Source organism: Varanus komodoensis, unplaced genomic scaffold (assembly GCF_004798865.1).
Source record: "Varanus komodoensis strain SLA01 unplaced genomic scaffold, ASM479886v1 scaffold1, whole genome shotgun sequence".
NCBI lineage: Eukaryota > Metazoa > Chordata > Lepidosauria > Squamata > Varanidae > Varanus > Varanus komodoensis.
The window spans coordinates 120,146,931-120,168,564 of record NW_025335268.1 but is presented as its reverse complement, the minus strand read 5'-3'; the positions used below and the strand labels follow the sequence as shown (position 1 = coordinate 120,168,564).

At 42.7% G+C, this 21,634-nt stretch overlaps 1 protein-coding gene across 5 annotated transcripts in view; it reads left to right on the top strand.

Moving 5' to 3' along the window:
• The first annotated feature begins 4 nt into the window (after window positions 1–4).
• SZT2 (SZT2 subunit of KICSTOR complex) overlaps window positions 5–21,634 on the top strand; it is a 76,113-nt gene continuing 54,483 nt past the window's right edge. For 3 of the 5 annotated variants that reach the window (XM_044442824.1, XM_044442815.1, XM_044442806.1), the window contains exons 1-13: window positions 5–73; window positions 2,115–2,240; window positions 2,705–2,878; window positions 3,172–3,342; window positions 6,685–6,816; window positions 9,816–9,975; window positions 11,776–11,882; window positions 13,224–13,434; window positions 14,661–14,831; window positions 16,640–16,871; window positions 19,622–19,751; window positions 20,392–20,534; window positions 21,128–21,280. In XM_044442824.1, coding sequence (XP_044298759.1) covers window positions 44–73; window positions 2,115–2,240; window positions 2,705–2,878; window positions 3,172–3,342; window positions 6,685–6,816; window positions 9,816–9,975; window positions 11,776–11,882; window positions 13,224–13,434; window positions 14,661–14,831; window positions 16,640–16,871; window positions 19,622–19,751; window positions 20,392–20,534; window positions 21,128–21,280 — 1,940 coding nt within the window. In that variant the 5' untranslated portion in view covers window positions 5–43. Of the gene's footprint in view, window positions 74–2,114; window positions 2,241–2,704; window positions 2,879–3,171; window positions 3,343–6,684; window positions 6,817–9,815; window positions 9,976–11,775; window positions 11,883–13,223; window positions 13,435–14,660; window positions 14,836–16,639; window positions 16,872–19,621; window positions 19,752–20,391; window positions 20,535–21,127; window positions 21,281–21,634 lie in introns of all 5 variants that reach the window. The other 2 variants (XM_044442829.1, XM_044442797.1) reach the window with 1 other exon arrangement.

The window sequence follows — 21,634 nt, the reverse complement described above, 5'->3', positions numbered from 1 at the left end:
AGCGTCAGGTGGTTGAACTTTCCCGAGTGGGAAGGCGCCCGCTATGGCGGCCTCTGAGAGACCCGATTCGGAGGTACTGTGCGCAGGCGCACTCTGTTTTGCCCCGCGAACTGCATTTGGGGGTGCTTGCTTGGTGGGTGCTGGGTGCTTAGCGTCGTGCGATGCCTCTTTGTCCCGTGCATCTTTGCACGTGCTCGGCTGGACATTTTTAAGCTTCGTAGACAGGGGTGTGGACTGTGAAAGGGATGGGAAGTGGGGGCAGAAGGCGTTGGTGGGTGGCAGTGAGCACAAATGCAGGTCCCTGCTTGGGGTACTTTCTAAGCGTGGGTTAGGTTTCGTATGTATAAAGCGAGGGTATCTTTGCTAGTGCCCACCAGATGCGTTGGACTGCAAACACCGCGATCCTTTGACGAGCATAAAACTAGCGGATCGCATCTGGAGGGCGCCAGGTTGGGGGACGCTATCTAAGATACTGGCTAAATTATACAGCTGTGGTTTACAGCCTTTACAGTGGAAAGGAACCGGAAGCATGAGGCACTTAAAAAAATCATTTTTAACCTAATTTCTTGCATCAAATCAAGCTTGCCCATTCTCTGCTCAGCAGTTTCGACATCCTAAATAACTGCATACAGAACATCAGCTCAAAACTATTGCAGCAGATAAACACTGTTATTTGGGCAGGGGAAGGGTTCAGAACCTCCTCCTCCCCACCAATGCCAAACTGCTATATTTTGGACTTCAATTCCCATCAGCCCCAGCTAACATGGTCACTGTTCTGGAAGTCTGGAAGTTGCAACTGAAAACATTTGGGGAGGACAAGTTGAGGGGGAGGCTGGTTTAGATGGAGTTAACCTATTTTCCTAGGATAGTCCTGGTTGTTGAGAGATGAATGTAAGCAATAGATACCTTGTGCTGATCAATTGCACAAGATAACCCATAACAAGATATTGTTATGGGTTATCACTGTATCACCCATCCACCCATGGCCCTGATGCACACTTTGGAAACATACATGTGGCAGAATGCTCAGTCCAGGTTAGCTTACTACATCTCTCATTCACTGGGAAGTTCTATGCATGTTAATTCAGAATTAAGTGTCACTGAGCTTACTCCCAAGTATGTGTGTTTAGGATGGCTACCTTAATTGGCTGTTAAAAGAAGTGAAAGAATAGATTAATTAACAAGGCTAACTATCCATGTAGCCCAATAACCTGGATCACAGTGACCAGGTTCTCTAGGGGAGAACAGTATAAGAAACATTGGGTGCTATTACGCCCTGAACCAAACAAACGTGTTATTAAATGAGACATATTATAACTGATACAGCATTCTATTTTCATTCATCTATCTTCTGTTTGTAAGATATGGAACTTTCCAGTCTGAGAAATAAGCTGCACGTCATGTGCATACTGATATGAGTAACTACAGTTGAACTCATTAGAACCTGTTAAAGAAATTCTTGTTAAAAAATTATTTGCTGCCCCATTGTAAGCACAACATATTTTTAGTACTTGACAATAATTTCAGTGATTTGATTTACTTTCACCCAACTGTTTGGAAACGGAAGGCAATTGATGGCAGCTACCAAATCTTGAAAATATGTATGGGCTTGCTATTCAGTACATTAATCAATACACTACAACCTTTAACAAAATTTCAATAAAACAAAGTCAAATTAACATTCTTTGCATCTTTTTCTAGTCATTTTAGCAATCTGCCAGTGGGATTGCTAATTAAACTTGCAGGGACTCAGACTATATGTATATTTAGACAGAAGGAAGAATAAGCTCCCAGCATTCCCCAGTCAGCCATGTTTGCTGGAGAATACTAGGAGTGGTAGAACATTTTTCTGTCCAAAGAGATAAAAGATTGCACTCTAAATCACAAAACAATCAAATATGCCATTTTACTGGTTCTGTATTTCTTGCTTTTCAGTCCATGTAACATTATAATGCAATCATGAAGTATGTTGTATTCGTCATTCTGTTTTGGTAGTATAACATCAAAGAACAATTTGAGTGCTGACAAAGTTTCTGAACCATAGAAGAACATTGGTGTCCTTGTCTTTTTACCAGTCATACAGAATGGTAGTTCTCTTTCATTGTTACTTGCAGATGGAGGAGGCTGGGCAGGTCTTCCTCTTGATGAAGGAAGACTATCGGATTTCACGCAATGTGCGCCTAGCTTGGTTTCTGGGTCATTTAAATCAGGTTATCTGTGCAGTGCCTGAACCAGAACTGGTGAGTTGTATACAAGATCTGTTTTGAATAACACACTACAGTGGGGGAATCAGGAAAGCTTTGGGCTGGTGCAACTTCAAGAGGAATGACACATCCGTAGACGAGCATTCTGTGATTTTTCTCCCTTACCCCTTCCTGGCTTCCAGCCTAGCATTTCTTTGCATCAGGGTGGACACCCATTTTGTCTCTTGAAGACTGGAGTCCTTCAAGGATAATCTGTTGGGGGCCACATATCAGTAGTGGGTGTGGTTGAGGTTAGAGATACATATGACCACAGCCACAAATGGATCAATTACTCCCTTGCACCCTCCTGTCATGCCTTTCTCTCTCTCTTCCTACCTAACAGATTGCTCATGTCACATGTAGGGAGATTTGAAAGTAGGCATGTGTGAAGTTCGGCCAAGAGCAATTGGTCCTATGACAGGCTGCTCACCCTTGATTTAGTGTTACTTTTGTCTTTAAAGGTTAAATCAGACAATGAGTTGGATGTTCTCAGCATATTGCCGAATGGCTGGCAACCTGATGAGCCTGTACAACGCAGGCCATACCTCCTAGTGCCTTCCACACAAGTCACTTTCCTTGCACGCCAGTACCGTTTTGTGATTGAGCTGGACTTGAGTCCTTCTACAGGAATTGTGGTAAGTTGGTTAGCTTATTTCCATTTCCCCTTCCCTGTACTCTCTGGATGCTTGTCCTCCCCTCAAGGAGGCCTTTTCACTTGGAGGAAGTGCATTTTTTATGCCATTCATACAGAGGTTCTGTCTGATGGGTACCTTGGCTAGTTGATTCCTGGTAGTGAGTAGTAATTGTTCACATTGTAAAAGTCTTGAAAATATAGCCTATATAACATGTTTCTTTTAAGCTGGAGACTCCTGTCTCTGGGGCAACTTGGGCAGACATTTGTTACTTTCTCAATTTTTTTTTCCTGCAGGATGACTCTACAGGCGAGATAATTTTTGATGAAGTCTTCTACGCCCTTTCCCGGTGTTTGGGGGGATTGTTGAAACCCTTCCAAATCCCAGGCTCAGATATCATCTACCAACCCAAGATCTTTATCACTATCCAAGCATATTCTTCCATCATTGGCTTGCAGACACACCAGGTAGTTCTTATGTCTTCTTTTCCTCCAGCCTGGTAATATGAGAGGCTGCTATCTATTCTGCTATCAGAAGCCTCAAATAGGGAGTAAGAGAGAAGCTGTAAAATTTCCTGTTGCTGAGCAATGCAACACAGAAGTTGTCTGTACCAGCCTAAATAACTTCCTGACCAGAGCATGCCATGTGGGTACATCTTCCACTTCGACTTTCTATATGTTATAGTCCTGTGGTGCACAAACTGTTCAGCCTGGAGCATCATAATTGAGTATAGTGGTACCTTGGCTCATGAACTTAATCTGTTCCAGGATTCTGGTCGTGACCCAAATTGGTCATGAGCCAAGTTAAATTTCCCCATAAGGTTCAATGTAAATAAGGTTAATCCGTTCTGTAACCATTTTTTAAATCAGAAAAATGTGAAGCAAAGTGACAACAACAAAGATCGCGGCCATCTCCCCCCTCCACCCCAATACGACCGAGATCACGCCTGTCATCCCTGCATGCGCCGGTCATCCCGGCGCGCTGGAGGGTGGTGGAGAGAGACAGGCATGATTGCGGGCACACTGGGGGAGGGAGAGATGGGTGCAAATGGTACACTGGGGGTTGAGAGATGGCCACGATTGCAGTTCTGTTCGTGCAGGGAAGGCGTGCCTGATCAGAGGCGCGCTCCTGCAGGAAAGACAGGTGGAATCTTGGCCATCTCCCCCACAGCTCTGCCTTGCTGCTCCCGTCTTTCCTACAGCAGCGCGCTTCTGATCACGCACGCCTTCCCTGCACGAATGGAATTCCCTGCGCGATCGTGGCCAGCTCCCCACTCGGGGGGGGGGGGCAGTGAGATGGCTGTGATCTTGGTTGCCACTCAAAGCGGTGTACACGACCCAAGTCAAAATTTTTCAGAAATTTTTGTTCGTGACCCGATTGCTCGTGAACCAAGACATTCGTGAGCCGAGGTACCACTGTATATGCTGGGGTCTGTAGCCTGTCCACATACCAACCCCTCCCCCACTGTTCCAAATCTTTGAACCCTGGATTTCTAGTCCTGGTAAGCTCTCTGTGTCCACTATTCTCCAGGTTTCTTGCAAGGAATTGTCCAAATAATGTGGCAAATAGGAAATCAAGCAAGGGAAGTGAAATTTATCACTGTAGCTGGGTCTAATATGTAGGAATTGAAAGTGCGATCTAACTTCATTTGTGATATAAGCTAAGCTACTCTGGTGCAAGAGGAGGAGGAGAGATTGGCAAAATCTATGTTGCGGTCCTGTCTAATTCACTGTTTATGATGTGATTTGACGCTGTGGAGTGAACTACAGTGTTAAAGGTTGCATCAGAAAAAGTGGATGGAGTTTCTAAAACATGGGCAGTACTATGTCTTTGAATCTAATTACACACCCTTTCAATTATAAACATTGTTCTTGCTTCATAGTATAGTGCAATGCCATGCAATATGAGAAGGTCTGTATCTTTTACAAAGCTGAGAGCACACACTACTGTTGATAAGCTCTGATCCTGTTGGGCAATGTATTTGTATTGCCTGGACACTGGATGGATCTACAAATGAGCTACATCATGGATTACGTGTGCTAAGTCAAAATATGAAAACCCTTTTCTGAAACCTGTATGCAATTCAGTATAATATAATATATATATTATAATAATATAATTGCATATGTTATTACATTCTTGTAATTTGTTCTTCTGCTAGGCATTGGGGGGCATAAGAAGCTATGCAGAAAGCTTGCAGAGCACTGCCCTGTAATGGCAAGAAATGCTTCACATCCAGTCCTTCCTGGGACATCACCAGGCACTGCTTGCATACATTCAAACTTACCTTTCACAGCGACAAAGGTGACATATTGTCTCTAAAGTACAAACAGACTTGAAGGTTCCCTTTACCTGATTGATTTACATGCTTGTGTGCAATCACAAAACCAGAATATACTCAATTCTGAATATTGTGAGGTGCTAAGTACAGTCTTAAGTTTCCCCCTTGCCATAATTCTTGCCTCCAGCTACAGTTCAGCAATAATTGTATGTAGCTTTGTTGTCACAAACAATGTATGTCTATTTGCACAGTGTTTCCACAGTTTCAATATGCATGTTTAGTGAAGTGTTCCCACATAACTTTCCAGCTTTGAAGACAGGCATGCAAGGTTATTAAGAACACTTCCCATATCTTTAATTCTCTGTTTATTTAATTTATCTCCAAATGTGCATATATACCTGCTGCTATTTAAATAATCTGGTAAGTAAGGTATCACCCATGGAAGCAAATCAAACAATCTTTGAAGTGCATTAAAGTTCATTTTGTGGGGCTGCCAAAAGCTGTACTTCTGGGCTTATTTGTACATCACGATAAGCCGTCTTGAAAATAAGCCACAGTTTCTTTGCTTACCCATATTGGTCCTGACAACCAATCAAACACTGATGTTTGTTGTAGTGTGTTTTCCCCCGTAGTTTTCTAGCATGTTAGCATGTTACCTTTGTGGCACAATTGCTCTTACATGAATGTTCTATGGAGGAAAACTTCTCCAGCTTCCCATCTTTCTTGGATCACTCCCACCCACTTTCAGCTCAGCTGGCACTGTCTTCAGAGTTTCAGAAGTAAGAATTTTTATATTTCTGTTCATAAAGTGTGCAGTCAGGCACAGCAAAAATAATAACAAACCCACACATTTTTGCATTTATTACATATGCTTGTACTCCTGTAGTAAGTACATCTGCCTGTCCTGGAGGCAGATGCTTTCAGAGCCAAAGGAAGTGCTGAAGCAGGGTTTCCTTGCATCTTTTCATGTTACCTCCTGAACAAGTTTATTGTGAGTTTATTGGCTCCCCTCCTTTTGGAATAACTACTTTATACACATGCTGCTTTCTTTTCAGGTGCTTCTCAGGTGTCCAAATGTGTTTGTATTTTTTAATTTTTCTGATTTTTCACATGTGTGCATGTGAAGAGATTTGTCTCGCCATCATATAGAGTCTGCAGTAGTACATTCAGCTTGTCAGACTTCTGGAGTTCCCTGTTGATAGAAGGGCCAAAATGGAATAAGCAATGACTTAATCACACTTTTTTCCCCCTTTCAATGAATTCAAGGCATTTTACATAATTCTCCTCCTTTTCTCAATCTTATCCCCACAACAATAATCCTGTAAAGTAGGTTGTCCTGAGAGTCTGTGACTGCCCCGGAGTCACAGTTGTGCAAAAGTTACTGAGCAAAGCACACAGCAATAAGTGATTGAAAGGAGCAATTCACTTTTCAGATTATCTAAGGTTCTGTTGGTAAACCACTCACCCCACTGTAGAAAAAAGTATACCAAATTTGAATGAATAAAGACTTCCACTGTTTCTGGCCCAGGTGCTGTTCCAGGGTTGCCTGCTGGATGAGACCAAAACAGAGGCCTTCCTGCAGCAAGTTTATATACAGCTGTGCACCTTTGAAAACAAAGTGGCTGAGATGCTCCAGCAGCAGTATGAGCCAAAAACTCAGGTGAGAAGGCTACAGCAGCTTCGTATGCTTGAATGAGAGGGAGGTGTTTTTCTGTCTGCCCAGTAGACCCATTGTGGGCTTCTCCCCATCCAAACTATGCCATAAGCCTCTCCAAAACAGGGCAGAGATGATGAAAGTGCTGGACTTCAGTTACTCCCATTATCAGAGGTAGTGTACCTGCTCGAGAACTTCAGCATTCATACCCTACTTGTGGGATCCTGTGAGCAACTGGTTTGCTGTTGGGTGAACATTATACTGGATTAGATGGACAATTGGTTTGATCAGCATGGCTCTCATGTTCCACACAGAGGAGTTTTTAAATGTAAGAACATAAAAAAGCGAGAAATATATCTCAAAAAAACCCTTGCTCTACATAGCCTTTACAGACATTAAGGCAGCCTTTGATTCCATCTCAAGGGTTAAATTATGGAAGAAATTAGAGCCCACTAGCATTGATAGGCACCTGCTCCTACTCATTCAGATCTTACATAGAGACACCATAGTTAAAGTAAGATGCAGTGCTCATGACCAGCTCAAATGCTGTTGCAATGCAAAAAGGAGGCAAACAAGGCTGCATTCTGGTCCCGCTTTTATTTAATTTCTATATTAATTCAGTAGTGGATGAGTTAAACTATATTAATTTTCACCCTCCAAAACTTGTAGGGAGACACATAACTATTTTAGTACATGTAGACAATGCAGTTATTATCTCAAGGACTCCAGTAGGGCTTAGAAGAGCATTGCAGAAGTTGTTCACATACTGCGAGGAAGAAGGCATACCAAAAAACAAAAATCATGGCCTTTGTCAAAAGACTAAAAACTCAGTTAAGGACAATAAACCAGCATAAGATTGAGCAAGTTTTTCAATTCAAATATTTAGGGATAGTTTTTCAAGATTGTCATATTTTCCAACTGATCTTGCCTCACTAATTTTTCAAGTTGATTTTAAATCTAACGATAAAATCTGTTGAGCAGAAATTAGCTTTTTTAGGCCTCCGCTCATGGACTCTGCTAGATATGGGGATTGAGCAGCCAACAGGAATCCTGGCAGCTCATTGCAGATATTGAGAGAGAGAGTGATCTTAATAGTGTCTCAGAATTCTTTCTCAGGGAGGATTCTAGATATATTGCAAGGACTCCACCTTACCTTGCTCAGTTGGAATTACATAAGCATAGGAGAGCCCACCTTGGCCCACTTACGAGGAGGGATGGTATAAAAAGATCCCTTGGTCAGAGCGCTTTGGCGCCTGTGGTATGGAACAGGTAGAAACCACAGAGTATGTCCTGCTGGGGTGTATATTTTATAGGGATATTTGTGCTGCATTCATTTCCCCTTTGATGAACTGATTCCCAGGCCATACAGGACAACAATATGTCTCTATATGACTGTCTGACACTGACCCGATATCTACATATAATGTTGTCAAATTCTTTGTAGCCATGATAGGCATTTGAGAAAGGATGTTGAAAGAGTGCAGACTGAATTATTTGGCTGGCTGGATGAAAGATAAAGTCCAGGGAGTAATGCCTTTTACATAGAGTGGCTGTGTATACAGGTCTACTGTTAAAATAGTATACTGTGATGACGTGTTTATTACCTGGAATGGGGACATTGTATATAGCATACAACTTAGAACTGGGCTATTGGCACTATTATGTGCACCTTATAACCAATGGTTAATATTTGCTTATTTTCTTCCAATATTCCAGTATTGTCTTTTAATGTTTTACTTTGGTCTGGTCTCTGACTGTAATAAAGAATTATTATTATTATTATTATTATTATTATTATTATTATTATTATTAGTCTGTCAGGTACCTGAGCAAATACATAGCAGTCCCACAGGAATGGGTTAGTTGCATGTGCTTTGATAGAGATTTGTCCTATAGCAACCTTCTCTAACCTTGTGCCTTCCAGACTTGTTTGGACTACAACACCCAGAATTCTCAGTCAATGGCCCTGCTGATTGGCAATTCTGGGAGTTGTGGTCCAAATGCCTCTGAAGGCTTACAGGTTAGGGAAGGTTATCCTGTAGGATTTAAAAGCAAGAAGAGATGTTTGAAGAAACTCCTGAACTTACTTTTCCAGCAGAGCAGCCACATTTTCTTCTTTAGTAAAAACCTTCAAGGCCTTGTGGGACCCTGTCTTAGGTGCTCTAAGTGTGTTGATGCTGATAACAAATCCAACACTGCCATCACCCTCTAGATTTGGAAGAATCTAGATGACAGAAATACTCGGTTTGCAAGGCATATTTGCCACTATTTTACTCTATTCTCCTTCTCTTCATCCTTTGGCTTTCCTTGTGACTACTGGAACATTTTTCTGTTAATTTGTTTAGAAAGAAGGGCAAACTTTTTCTAAGTGACAGAACCCAAACTGTTTTCTGTTAGGTGGGGTGTTTGAGATGATAGCCCCAGGCAAGAGTTTTGCCTGAAACTGTTTCAGCATGACATACAGCAAAACTCAATGATGTCTGGAATTCTGAGGCAAAAGAGCTGGGAGGCTCTTGCAGGTACAAGAATGAGTTTTCACCTCTGACTTGTTCTGTCATTCCCTGCTGGCAACTTTCTTCCAAGAATTTTCAGGGGTAAATATCAGTGATAATACCAACTGATGAATCTCAGCACATTCTCAGTGTGAATGCATAGATGAGTTATTTCCACTGCCTGCCCACCCACAACTTCCTTCAGGCACATTTTGAAAGAGACTACACTTTGAATTGGTGATGCTGAGCTGGAACACTGGGAACTTGGCCATTATCTTCTGGCTAAGCAAACATGTTATAGTGCTTTCATTTTAGAATTGCCTGGACCTCCATATGTACACAAGATACAAGTTGCATTTTTGTCTACATGTAAGTTTGTGAGTGTGTTGGGGAAGCAGATTTAAATAAAAACAGGCTCTACTAAGGATTTAGAGGGGGAGCGCTTCTTGCACTTGCAATCCGAGGTGGGAAACCCGGTGCTGTGGCTGATAGGAACTTTGTTTCTGATTGCAGGTGGACTTGACATCCCTGAACCAGGAGCGCCTGTGTGATGCCCAGGAGCCCTTGGGAAGGAAGTTGGGTGTTTCCATGGTCACAGCTGATGTCGGGCTTGTCAGCATGATTCGCCAGGGAATTCTGGCACTACAATTGCTGCCTTCCAACTCCAGTGCAGGTTAGTATGTGTGTCTTCTTCCAAAAATTGGCAAGAGGCAAAATGCAAGTGGCTACTGTTGTAACTATTCCAGAAGCCAGCAGTTACATCTGGATCAGCCAAAGGAGTTAGAACAGAGGGGAAAGGCAGAGTCCAGCTCAGCTCAGGAGCAAAAAGACTGCAGAAGCACTTTAACTTTGCAGGGCGAGGACATGATGAGAGTAGAGTGTAGGACTGGGATCCCAGAAGATGCAGGTTCTGGTCCCAACTTGGCCATGAAGCTCACTGGGTGACTTTGGGCCAGTCACTCATTCTCAGCCTAACCTACCTCACAGGGTATTTTGTGGGAATAAAATGGAGCTAAGTAAGCTGCCTTGCATTCCTCACCGGGGGAGGGGGGGGGAAGGTAGGATATGAATGTAATGTAATAATATTGAGTCATGGTCTTGCTGACTGTGGAACCAAGGCTGCCCCAATGCAGTGGGCTGTTACTGATTCATTGACTTGGAGGGCTGCACGAATGGTGGCCCACTAGGTTAAATTTATCCTGTAATTTTCAGCATGTTCAGAGAAGGCAGAGCCTCCATGCTTTCCCAAGGCTGAGTTCTCCTATGCATGCGATGGAAGAGGAAACTACACGCAGCAGATGGGGTGACTGAGCTGTTCTCACTTAGCAGCTCCATAGGTGTAGCAAAAGGGAAGATTGATTATGTGTAAATGATGGTTAAATCTAGATTAAACTGCTGTTTTAAGGGATTGAAAGCAGTGTGCTTATTGCAAAGTAAAAATATTTGCATTTTTACAAATAGTGCACTCTTGGATGGGCTGGACGCATAATACCTGAAAATCAGTTTCACACACATACAAAGCAAAGTTTGTATTACAGTGATGAGGAAGAGAATGATTACATGACATTTATGTCCTCTCTTTTTTCCACTTGCAATGAATTCAAGGTGGCTTACATAGTCCTCCCCCAATCCATTTTATCTTCACAGCAACAACAATCCTGTGAGGTAGGTTAGGCTGAGAGCAACTGATTGCCAGTCACACAGTGAACTTCATGGCTGAGTGGGAACTAGAATCTAGATCTCCTGGCTTCCTGGATCAATACTCTAGATACAATGTTATGGCTCCCATTGGCTGTAGAATATGGTCAGCTTAAAATGCATGAGCTGCAGTGGAGTGCTGAGGCCAGTCCTTGCCTGTGGAACATGGGTCTTACATGGAATGATATTGTTATATCCTGCGGTTTTACGGATGAGACCAGAGACTAGTTGGAATTTTCGAGAGGAGGTTTATTACCTGCAGGGACCACACTCGTTGGAGTGCGGTCCCGAGCAGAAGAAAGCAGCGTTTTTATACTCTTTTACAACTATGCAGGTGCTTGAATAACAGCGAACAATAGGGGAACCCCACTGAGCCCCATTTGCACATTTTTCATGCTAAAGCAAGCGAGGGTACAAGGGCGTAACGTCTGCGATTATGCTTGAGCGTAGCCTGCTTTGTGGTCAGCCTTGCGTAGCGTGCACATTCGTTGGGGTTCTTGTTCTTACGCGAACAGGACAGCCTGATCATGCTTTTTACCCGTGACGAGCCATGTCCTGGTTGCATGTTCGATTAAGAGGGGGGTTACAACAGATGCCTATGTGATATGTATCCCCTCATCCATGTGGGGAAAGAGCCGTCATACATGTTTTCTAGCTTAAAGTAACCATTCCTGACATAAATGGTAAATCTGTTTTAGAGTCCAGTTCTTTCCTTCCTTGGTGGAATGCCTGCACTCACCTATTTCCTGCTCATGGTGGGTTTTGTTGTGTACAGGAATTATTGTGATCACGGATGGCGTCACCAGCGTCCCAGACGTAGCTGTTTGTGAGACTCTGCTCAACCAACTGCGCAGTGGGACCGTGGCCTGTTCTTTTGTTCAGGTAGGAACAGTAGGAACACGTTCACAGTTGGCCCAGGCCTTAGAGAAATACTAGACTATTGTCTAGATTGCAAACTCCAGCAGACACATCTGGTATTTTATGAAACACTTGGTGAGAGACGTGCTGCCTGCACTGTGGATATATTTACTTTTTAAAGAATGCTTCTAGATGAAGTGGGAATACTGATCTTTGTTGGTGATGTCACCTGGCAGTAATATTTAGTTCAGAGTGACTCATGTGAATCATAGTGGTAGAATAATGAAGTCTGCAATCCTACGCTCACTCACTTGGGAACTAGTGCTAATGAAGAAAATCAGTATTGTAGTCAATTCTTGTTTATTTAATGTGTGATTATTTATTCTGTTCTATGTAGGGTAAGGCATGTGGGGGGCGGGTTAGTTTAAGTTTACATAAGGCAACCTCCTTCTTGAATCAGAACTGACTTTGGTTCAGCCCACAGCTTTGAAGCAAGTTGCTTGTTGAATAAAGTCACAGGAGGTCCATAATTGAGCCATCCCATAACTTCTCCTGTATTTGTTCCAACTTGCTTTTCAATTGAGGCCCTGCAAAAAGGTACAATAAGCTATTGCTTAAAGAAAATGGCTTAGAGTATAGATAGCAAGTCCTTAAAGAAGGCTAGTATTCAGATCATTGGTATGAGATTAAAAATTTAACTCCATGGGAGTTCACCAATGCATCCATTACAGAAACAAACCAGAGGTTAAGTTGATGGCTTAAAGCCTCTGATCCTTGTCTCTGGGGCTTAAGAGAGAGTGGCTTGGCAAGGAGGGTAGGTCAAGTGTTAGCATCTATTATGTGTAGATAATTAGTTTGAATTATTATTTGTGGTTTAAAACTGGAGCTTGTGGGGAGTAGAGAGTCGGCACCAGGCTGACCTCTCTGGGAAGCATATTCCATAGTCTGGGTGCCACCGCAGAGAAGGCCCTCCGAGTGGTTACGCTCCATACCTCCTTCAGAGAGGGTTCCTGGAGCAAGGCCTCCCCTGCCAATCTTAAGGGGCATGAGGGCATGTAGGAAAAGAGATGTTCCTTCAGGTAAGAGAAGGAGGCCTTCCTTATGCCAACTTGGGAAGCATAGATCTGTTTCTATGTGTGAAATGTATGTATTCCATGTTACAAAACTTCCCACTCCTATCTGCCTTCACTTCAGAGACCAGAGTGGAACAATAGCATGCCAATATCTGCAAGCTTGTTTCAGTGTGCATGTACAGCCTTGGCGTATGTCTCCAAGGGCTGGTTAAAACTGAGCTCGTTGGCATAAGAGGCAGTGACTGTGCAAGTGGAAGCTGTCAGTGCTTGTGTGCTATTTTTTCTTCTGCAGGTGGGGGGAGTCTACTCCTATGATTGCAGTTTTGGTCATGTCCCCAATGTGGAACTCATGAAGTTCATTGCCATGGCAACATTTGGTACATACCTTTCCACATGTCCTGAGGTGGAGCATTCTAGTTTGGACCTGAACGCCTATCACAGAGCTTTTCTTCTGTACTCCTTTCTGCGCAGTGGGGAGTCCCTGAACCCTGAATATTACTGTGGTGAGTTTATAGAGAGAATTTGTTTCCTCACTTTATCTACTCTGTCAAGGGGACAAGAATCTTGAACTAGGTTGAAATATGGAATAGTTCAGTAGTGGGAATGGTAGAATGAAGGGACTTTGGAGGATGTGCATTCTTTGCTTTCGTCTCCCAAGCTGGCCATCATTAAGCAAAAACACCTACAGATCAGTTGAAGAAGACTAGTTCTTCAAATTTAGTGAAGATTATGCTATCCCTTTCAGTCATCACTTTTACATCCTAATGTGGGGGTGGGGGGGTGGGGAACGTGTAGGGCACTAGCCACATGTGGTCCCTGTGACCTCCAGAACTGGAGGGTAGGGGATTTCAAAGAAAACAAAAAAAAAAAAAAAAAAAAGGAACCAAAAAAGGTGTCTGCAGATTATTAATGGGAATTTATCAGCAGTTCACAGACTGCTTCTAATGATAACTAAGCAGAGGTCTGGAGAAGAGTTCCTCCTGAACTCATGATCTTTTCACTTAATAAATAGCAATAGCACTAAACAAATATGCCTGATAGAACCAGTTTGTCAAACTGGTTAAACTTCTGTAGTTCAGGAGCAGGGGAAGATTCTCATTCCTCACTTCAAGCTTTTTTTTTAAAACCTTTTTTTAAATAGTAGAATCAGGAAACTGTGCTCCACCCCTAAACCCACAACATGAATGAGAGACAAGGAATTATTGTAGCAATAGCATGTTGAAAAACATGCTTAGGACTTGCTGCACTTTTTTGTTAACCCAAACCAGCCACAGGGAGCCCAATATGACAGAAGGAGGTTATGTCTCCTCATCTCCTCATACTCCTCATACTATTTTCCTCTGAAAAATCCCCCTCTCACCTGCCCCCAAGCAGCTTTTGTCCCCTGAAAAAGCTGTATAGATACTTGTGGGAAGGAGAGGCAATTGTTGACAGAATTAAGCTTGTTCCCACTCATCCTATGGTCCTGATCCAGGTGAGGGATTTTAGTCATGAAAGGAGTACTATTTTAAACACACTGTAAGCACAGCATGCAGTTTGGCCCTTGGTTTTTAAGTCCTTGTGGGTATGTATGTGTTTCTGCTTAAAAGTTTCAGTCTTGACATCTTGCTCTTTGTGGTGGCTGCAGGGGAACCTGCAGTCTTGAAGTCTTCCAGGGCCTGCTAGTGAGGCTTGAGCAAATTATTGATGGGGGTGGTGGCCTTCATGTGATTATCTACTGTTGTTGCAGTGTCCCAGCACAGACTGTTCAACGAGCACCTTGTTTCTGCAAGCAGCAACCCTGCTTTGGCTATGCGGCGGAAAAAGCATACAGAGAAGGAGGTGCATGCTGACCTTATCAGTATAGTCTCTGTACGGCTGCGAGAAGGTTATAGCATACGTGAGGTTAATGTCACAAAAGGCAAGTTCTCCCTGTATTTTTTACTCTGCTTTCTCATGCTAGGCCTATGTTCATCTGATGCCAGCTTTGCATTTTTAGAGTACAGCTTACACCCACTATGTACTCGCTGCCAGGAACCCTCATATAGAACTCTTTTTATAATACAAAAATAAATAGAATCATAGAATAGTAGAGTTGGAAGGGACCATGAAGGCCATTGGGTCCAACCCCCTGCAGTTGCAGGACACCAATTTACACCATTCCAGTCATTAAATACATAAAGAAGAACACAAAAATAATTGAAATAACAACCAACTTTCATAAAATCATAGCTGAGAAATACTGTATTTATAGTGTTGTAGCAGGCCTGTTTGTATGACACAACAGCATAGCATGGGTTTTTTAACCTACAGTGAGGTTACAGTGTGTTCAGAGCTTATGCAGCCACCATTGCTTTGGGGTTGTCATATGAATCTGGTGAGTGTTGTTTGCATAACCTACACTCAGCAGTTTGAGATGGCGCAGTAACTCCCAAGCTGGGGTTGCCATGGCTCATCTTGAATTGTTATTTATTTATTATGCTTTTATACTGCCCCATAGGCCATTTGGCTCTCTTGGCAGTTTACAAATTTAAAAACATGTAAAGACCATAAATAATCATATTAAACAAACAATAAAATCAGTGCAGCAAAATCGACAACCCACAGTGACTATAGTAAAATTAATATACCGCATAGTAACAATAGAACATGATTAAATCATTATATATTAAAATATCTGGAAAATAAATAAACCTGGCACCAAAAAATAAATAAACCTGGCACCAAAAACTGTTACATACATATTCTTTTCATTCCTACCTAATTTAATGTATCCAAGAAAAAAATCTCCTTATGATTCCAGAAATTAGAGATATCCTATTTAGAAAAAAAGAGATGGGTGAAAATTTTCTTGCTGCCAAAGCCTTTACCATATACCATAATTTTGCCTGTATCTCTTGTGCAATTTATAAGACCACTACCACATGAAATAAGTAGGAATCTCCAAAAGAGGCTGCAGACCCAATACAATGGAGACTCTTGAAGTATGCAAAAACTTACTGTTCCAGCAAGATATTCCAAGTCCCAATACATCTGATGCTGTATGACCCTTCCGCAAGCAAATACTTGCAGCCAAATGTAGCTAAATGAAAATGGAATTCAGACTAGCACTGCTATTGCAGTGGATGTTTCTACCTTAGATTCAGAAAAGTCCAATTTCCTTCAAATGCATTTAGACTTCGATTACTCTTTGGAATAATATGTGATATATCTGTTCTGTAGTCTCCTTTGCATAACATTAGGAACAGGACCAACTTTGTAAAACTGCTGCTAAAACAAGTTTTCTCTTAGGTATAATAATGGGAAAGTCTTAGCTAATCTTTTTACTTTCTTTTCTGTGGAATGTGCTTTTCTATGGAATGTGTAAAGGTTATACAGCACTATTAAGTGGAGAAGTTGGGACTTGTTAATAGTGTTTATTTGGCCAGCATTCTGAAGAATGGGGGTGGTTTTGGTGGGAGGTCCCTGGGTCTAGTTACGACCTTGAATCATTGCATGAGGAACTAACAACAGGTGGGAAATAGTGTGGAAGAAGGTGGGAATTAGTCTTGCAAAGAAATGAGTTGCAAGAGCCTCATTTCAGAACAGCAGACCTATATTGGAAGGCAGGCACACCTGCTTTGGAGTCAGTCCCATCTGAGGTACTGGTGAAGGCCTACTATGGTGCTTCAGGCAACAGGAGATGCTTCATCTTACCTCATTCCTCACAATCCTATTTCATGCACACAGGTAGCACACAGCTAGAAGTGAAGCTAGTCTTGCTATGGAAGCACAATATGAGAATTGAGTACCTGGCAGTGGCCCCATGGCCCCTGGACCCTTTGAAACGTAGCACATGGGTGGAAGTGACTATGGAGGGCAGCTACGATATCTTGCATGACATCAGCTGCACAATGCGGAAGCCTATCACCAGCCTGTACCGCACAACTGTGATACGCCGTTTTTGGAATACCCTGCAAAGGTGAGTCTGCAGAGCTTCAGGATTTGTTTGAGATTTGCCTTCCAAAGAGTTGCACTGGGCATATACCTGCTATCTTGCTTGTTTCAAAGTGTGTGAAGATGAGACTGTTGACTCATATCATTTTGAGCTAGAGAGCAGTGCTGCTGCTTCTTGTAAGCATTTCATTTCTGATCTGTTGCTGCATGTGTATTCACATGCATCCAGGAATTAGCAAGAAAAGCAGGACAAAGTCTGACGTGCAGATTTATATGCTCTGTTTCAACAAAATGGAGAATATCTAGTTCTGAAGTGGTGATAAAATAGCTTCAAGCAGCCATTTGAGTCCAGAGTTGCAGACTTCATTTTTGCAGGATTTGTCTTTGATGTGTGTATGCTACAAAGAGAAGAAATAGCTTTGTTCTTATGCTAACCACATAGCGCATGGACCAGTATGCTACATAAAATGCATAGACAGGCAAAGGTAAAGGTAACAGACTGTGGTAAGTAGCATTTGCCAAATTAAGGCCAGGGGTCTAGAGGCTACATGTCTAAAGCCAACTTGAGACTTCAGTAGTAGGCGGCATATAAATGGAAATAAGAAAGCAAGCAAGCTTAGGTGCTGGTGAAGTGGAGGGCTGCAGGAGTGGAAATGGGTGGACTTAAAGGAAGAAATGAAAAGAAGAAATAGATGCTGTAATTTGGCTTCATAGTAGGGAAACACAAAGGTCTTTACGTCCTGCTTTGTCACAAACAATGGGAAAGACACTGTGGGCCTAAGTGATCCTCAGATCCTGCTGAGTTTAATTACAAGTCAAACTGGGGTGAAAGCCTCAAACCATGGATAATGCTACCAAAAGTAGTTCTAACACAACTAGTACTTACTGCACTTACGGGGAGATCAAATGTAGTGTAGTGATTAAGAGTGAGGGACTGAGACTCAGGAGATCCTTTCTGAGCAATGGAGCCATCTGGGTGACTTTGAGTCAGTTATAGACTCTCAGCCCAACTTACCTCACAGGGCTGTTGTGAGAATAAGATTGAGCGGAGGAGGGCAATTATGTAGACTGCCTTGAGTTCCTGGGAAGGAAAAAGGTGGGGTATGTATAAATTAAAAGAATGAATGAATGGAGGTCTGGCCACTATTAGTGAACCCAGAGCTCTCACAATTTGTTTTACAAATAGAATTAAAATGCAGAGCCTTCACACAGAGAATAATAAGCAGAAATAAACAAGGAGATTGGAAGAAAGGAGGCAAGGGAAGGAACTACCTAAGAAGTTATGTCGAATCGTTTAAAAGGTGGCTAAAGTGGTTGTGCTTTGACTTGAGCTCTTTGGTAGCAGCTTCCCAGCTTTCCTGCTTGATTGTTGGACTTAAGCTGGCAACTCTGCACAAGGCACAGGCCTTCACAAGACACCACAAACAGAAGTAGGGTACACTGCATTATGTGAGCTTAATGGCTTTGGACTCAATGGATGCTTCAATTGGGGTAAGTAGAACAGTGAAACTTCCTTTCTGGCTGGGCACAAGATGCCTCAAGGCAAAAAATTAGACCTCTGATTCTGGAATTGTATGGTAGGTACCAAAGTAGAGCAGGGGATCATGGTCGTAAATTATCATGAGAATCAACTTTGGGTTATTTTTTAAAGCTGAGCTAAAACTCACAAACATGCTGGTTGCCCAGGCAAAAAGGCTTTGGGACTGTACACAGGAGGAGGCAGAACAAAAGGAACAGTAATTCGACTTTGGGAGAATGGAAGGAACCATGAAAGAGGTTCTTCACTACAAAGGTATTTCAGAGGGTGCCTTGATGACTGATTGGATAGAAACACTTCATGACCGACCCATAATTCCTGCTCTGAATTGACCAGTTTACACGTGTGCTTATAAACTGGAGGGCAATGACCCAGCTGTCAGGAATTGCACTCCCCTTTAAAGGAACAGGTTTGCTGTTTTAGGTTTCTTCTTGATAATTTCTTTGTCATTTGAGGCTCAGGTGGCCTCAGTGCCATGGAATGTCTTCTACCACCTTTGGTTGGTAGCCCAGCTGCATTCTGATTGCCTGATTGCCTTGAATGTATGAGGAAACGGGTGGAATCCGTCAGATTCTCTGAGCTTGGCTTCTGCAGTGCACCATAGTTTGAGTTCCTGGCAACCAGAAATTGATTTCCATTTAGTTGGTATTTTTTATAGGTTCTGTAAGTAATTCCAAAGCCGTCAAAACTGAAGCTTCCAGGTAGCCTGAAGTGCCTGATCTTGCCTAATCTTGGAAGTTAAGCAGGGTCAGGCCTGGTCAGAATTGGGATGAGTGACTTGAGTGTATGATTCTATGATTGTTATAAACTGCCCAGAGAGCTTTGCCTATGGGCAATATTAAAAAATGGAATAATAATAATGGGAACAAGTTCCTTTAATTGGTAGAGGAAGCACATATGTAAGTACTCCTGGGTTTTTGTAGCAATGCAGGGCATTATTCTTGTTCTTGGCAGCCTTTGCTATGGTTTTTGAAACAAAATGGGTTTTTGAGCAAAATTGTCCTGGAAACATAATTAAAAATGCAAAGCACAGCTGCGCCTGCACAGAGTCAAACTATCTGAATTCACCTTCAGTGAGCGACAGCGTTGGGACATAGGAGACTATAGTATTGAACAAAAAAGTCAACTATGCTTATAGGGAATGCAGTAACTGTCTAGGGTAGATCAATGACCATTTAGCATTGATGTGATATAGAACCTTGTGATTCTTAAGGCTGGGGCTGATCTTATCTTTTCAGCATCAACCAAACCGACCAGATGCTGGTTCATCTGCAGTCCTTTGACAGTGTTCCAGAGCACTTCACCATACCTGAAAGCACCAGAAATGGGGTGCCTCTCTTCTACATTCCCCCAGGTTCCACTACACCGGTATATTCTTTGCTGTCTCTGACCCTTGCTTGAAAGAATGGAAACCTAGTTCCTGTATCTAATGTAACTGGTCCCTGTTTGGACATTTGCTTCCCCAAATTTGAGAGCTGTGCTGAGTATGTTAAACTGCATGTTGATCTCAAAGGGCGGGAGAACCAGGCGTTGAATCCTACTGGTGAGGGAGAGAGGCAGGAGTGGGGATATGGTAGCTTCCTTTATGCATGTACGGGCTGTAGGTTCCAGCCTCTGTGCTTTGTCACTTTGCTGGGATACTGCATGCACTAGTTTAGTCTTTTCATGCCTGTCTCAGATAGTCATGTTCTTTCTTAAGAATTCTCTGGATTACCCAAAGGCATGTACAAATTCATGCCCTTTAAGGGGTTTCAGTGGGAATAGTCTGAGGAGGTGGTTAGGTTCTTGGCTAACTAGAATCATTACCTCTGATGGGAAAGCAACAGGTTTAAGATAGCCTGAAATTTATAACTTCTGAGATGAACATTCTGAGTTCCTTTGGGTACTACATAGCTTAAGCAACTTTGTGCTTAACTGACTACTAATGTGATACTTTAGTCGGTGGGGAAGGGGGGGTTAGATCCCTCCTCTACAAAGCAAAAAACAGAATGTATTTTCCCCCTTTTAGGTACTGTCACTGCAGCATAGCAGCTCAGACTCCTGTCACTCTCAGTTTGCAGCTTACTGGAAGCCCATCCTATCTATGGATGCCAATTTTTGGCAAAGATGGCTGCACATGCACCGCATTGTGATCCTCTTGGAACATGACATGTACGTAGGCTGCGTTGTCATGGTTGTGGGTCTTATGTGAAAGCATGCTCAGAGAGGGCAAGATCTGTACCACACTGGCTCCTTGGCTAGCAGTTACTTACTTACTTTATTTATTTAAAGCTTTATAGACCATCCAGCTACTAGCATCTCGGGACGATCTTACAGTAAAAGCAACATAAAATGAAATGAAGCACAGTATCCAAATAATTCAAATAAGATGACCCACATTGAAACCTAATCAAACATTAAAATAATGGGAAAATAAAAAGGTTTTAGCCTGGTGCTGAAAGGAATAGGGTGTTGGCGCCAGGCAAACTTCTCTGGGGAGTGCATTCCATAACTGGGGTGCCACCACAGAGAAGGCCCTTCTCCAGGTAGCCACCCTCCTAATCTCCTTCATTGATGGCTCCTGAAAAAGGACCTCCACCTCAGATCTTAAGAGGCAGGTAGGCACAGAAGCCTGAGGTAGCCCTGTGTGTTCTTGTTCGTATCATCTAACTGTTGCTATGTGCGTTATTTTTTTCTAAGGGCCAGGGGTTGGAAGACGACCATATTCTTGAACAGTGGTTTAACTTTCCTGATATGTTTCACAGGCCAGTACCAAAGCATTTGCATACTCCAGGTAATAATGGCCGCTACAGCACTATCCAGTGCCGCATCTCGCACTCAGCTCTGACTTCTTTGCTGCGTGATTGGAGCAGCTTTGTGCTGGTGGAAGGCTACTCCTATGTCAAACTCATGCGCAGGTGAGTGGTTTGATATGGAGTGGAAAACAAGCTCTTCTGAGGTGTTACAGCAGGGAAAGTCTGCTGGCAGGGAGTGGGGGGAGATTTTTGGTAGGATTTAGGTTATCTTCCTGTTCCACAGCAATTGATCCTTACAGGCTCACTGCGTAACTACTCATCTCTCTTAAGAAGATAATCTTCAGGAGCAGGAGGGGCATGCTTAATGTGTAGTATATTACACTGTGCAGCAGTTATGCTAGCTTTGGAGACTGCACTATGACATGCTTCAAATTCAGAACTAATCAAGTGTCCTGGATTGCAGGGCACCTGCTGCTAGGCATAGTTTGAGCATGAACTATACCTAGTTGCACCTTC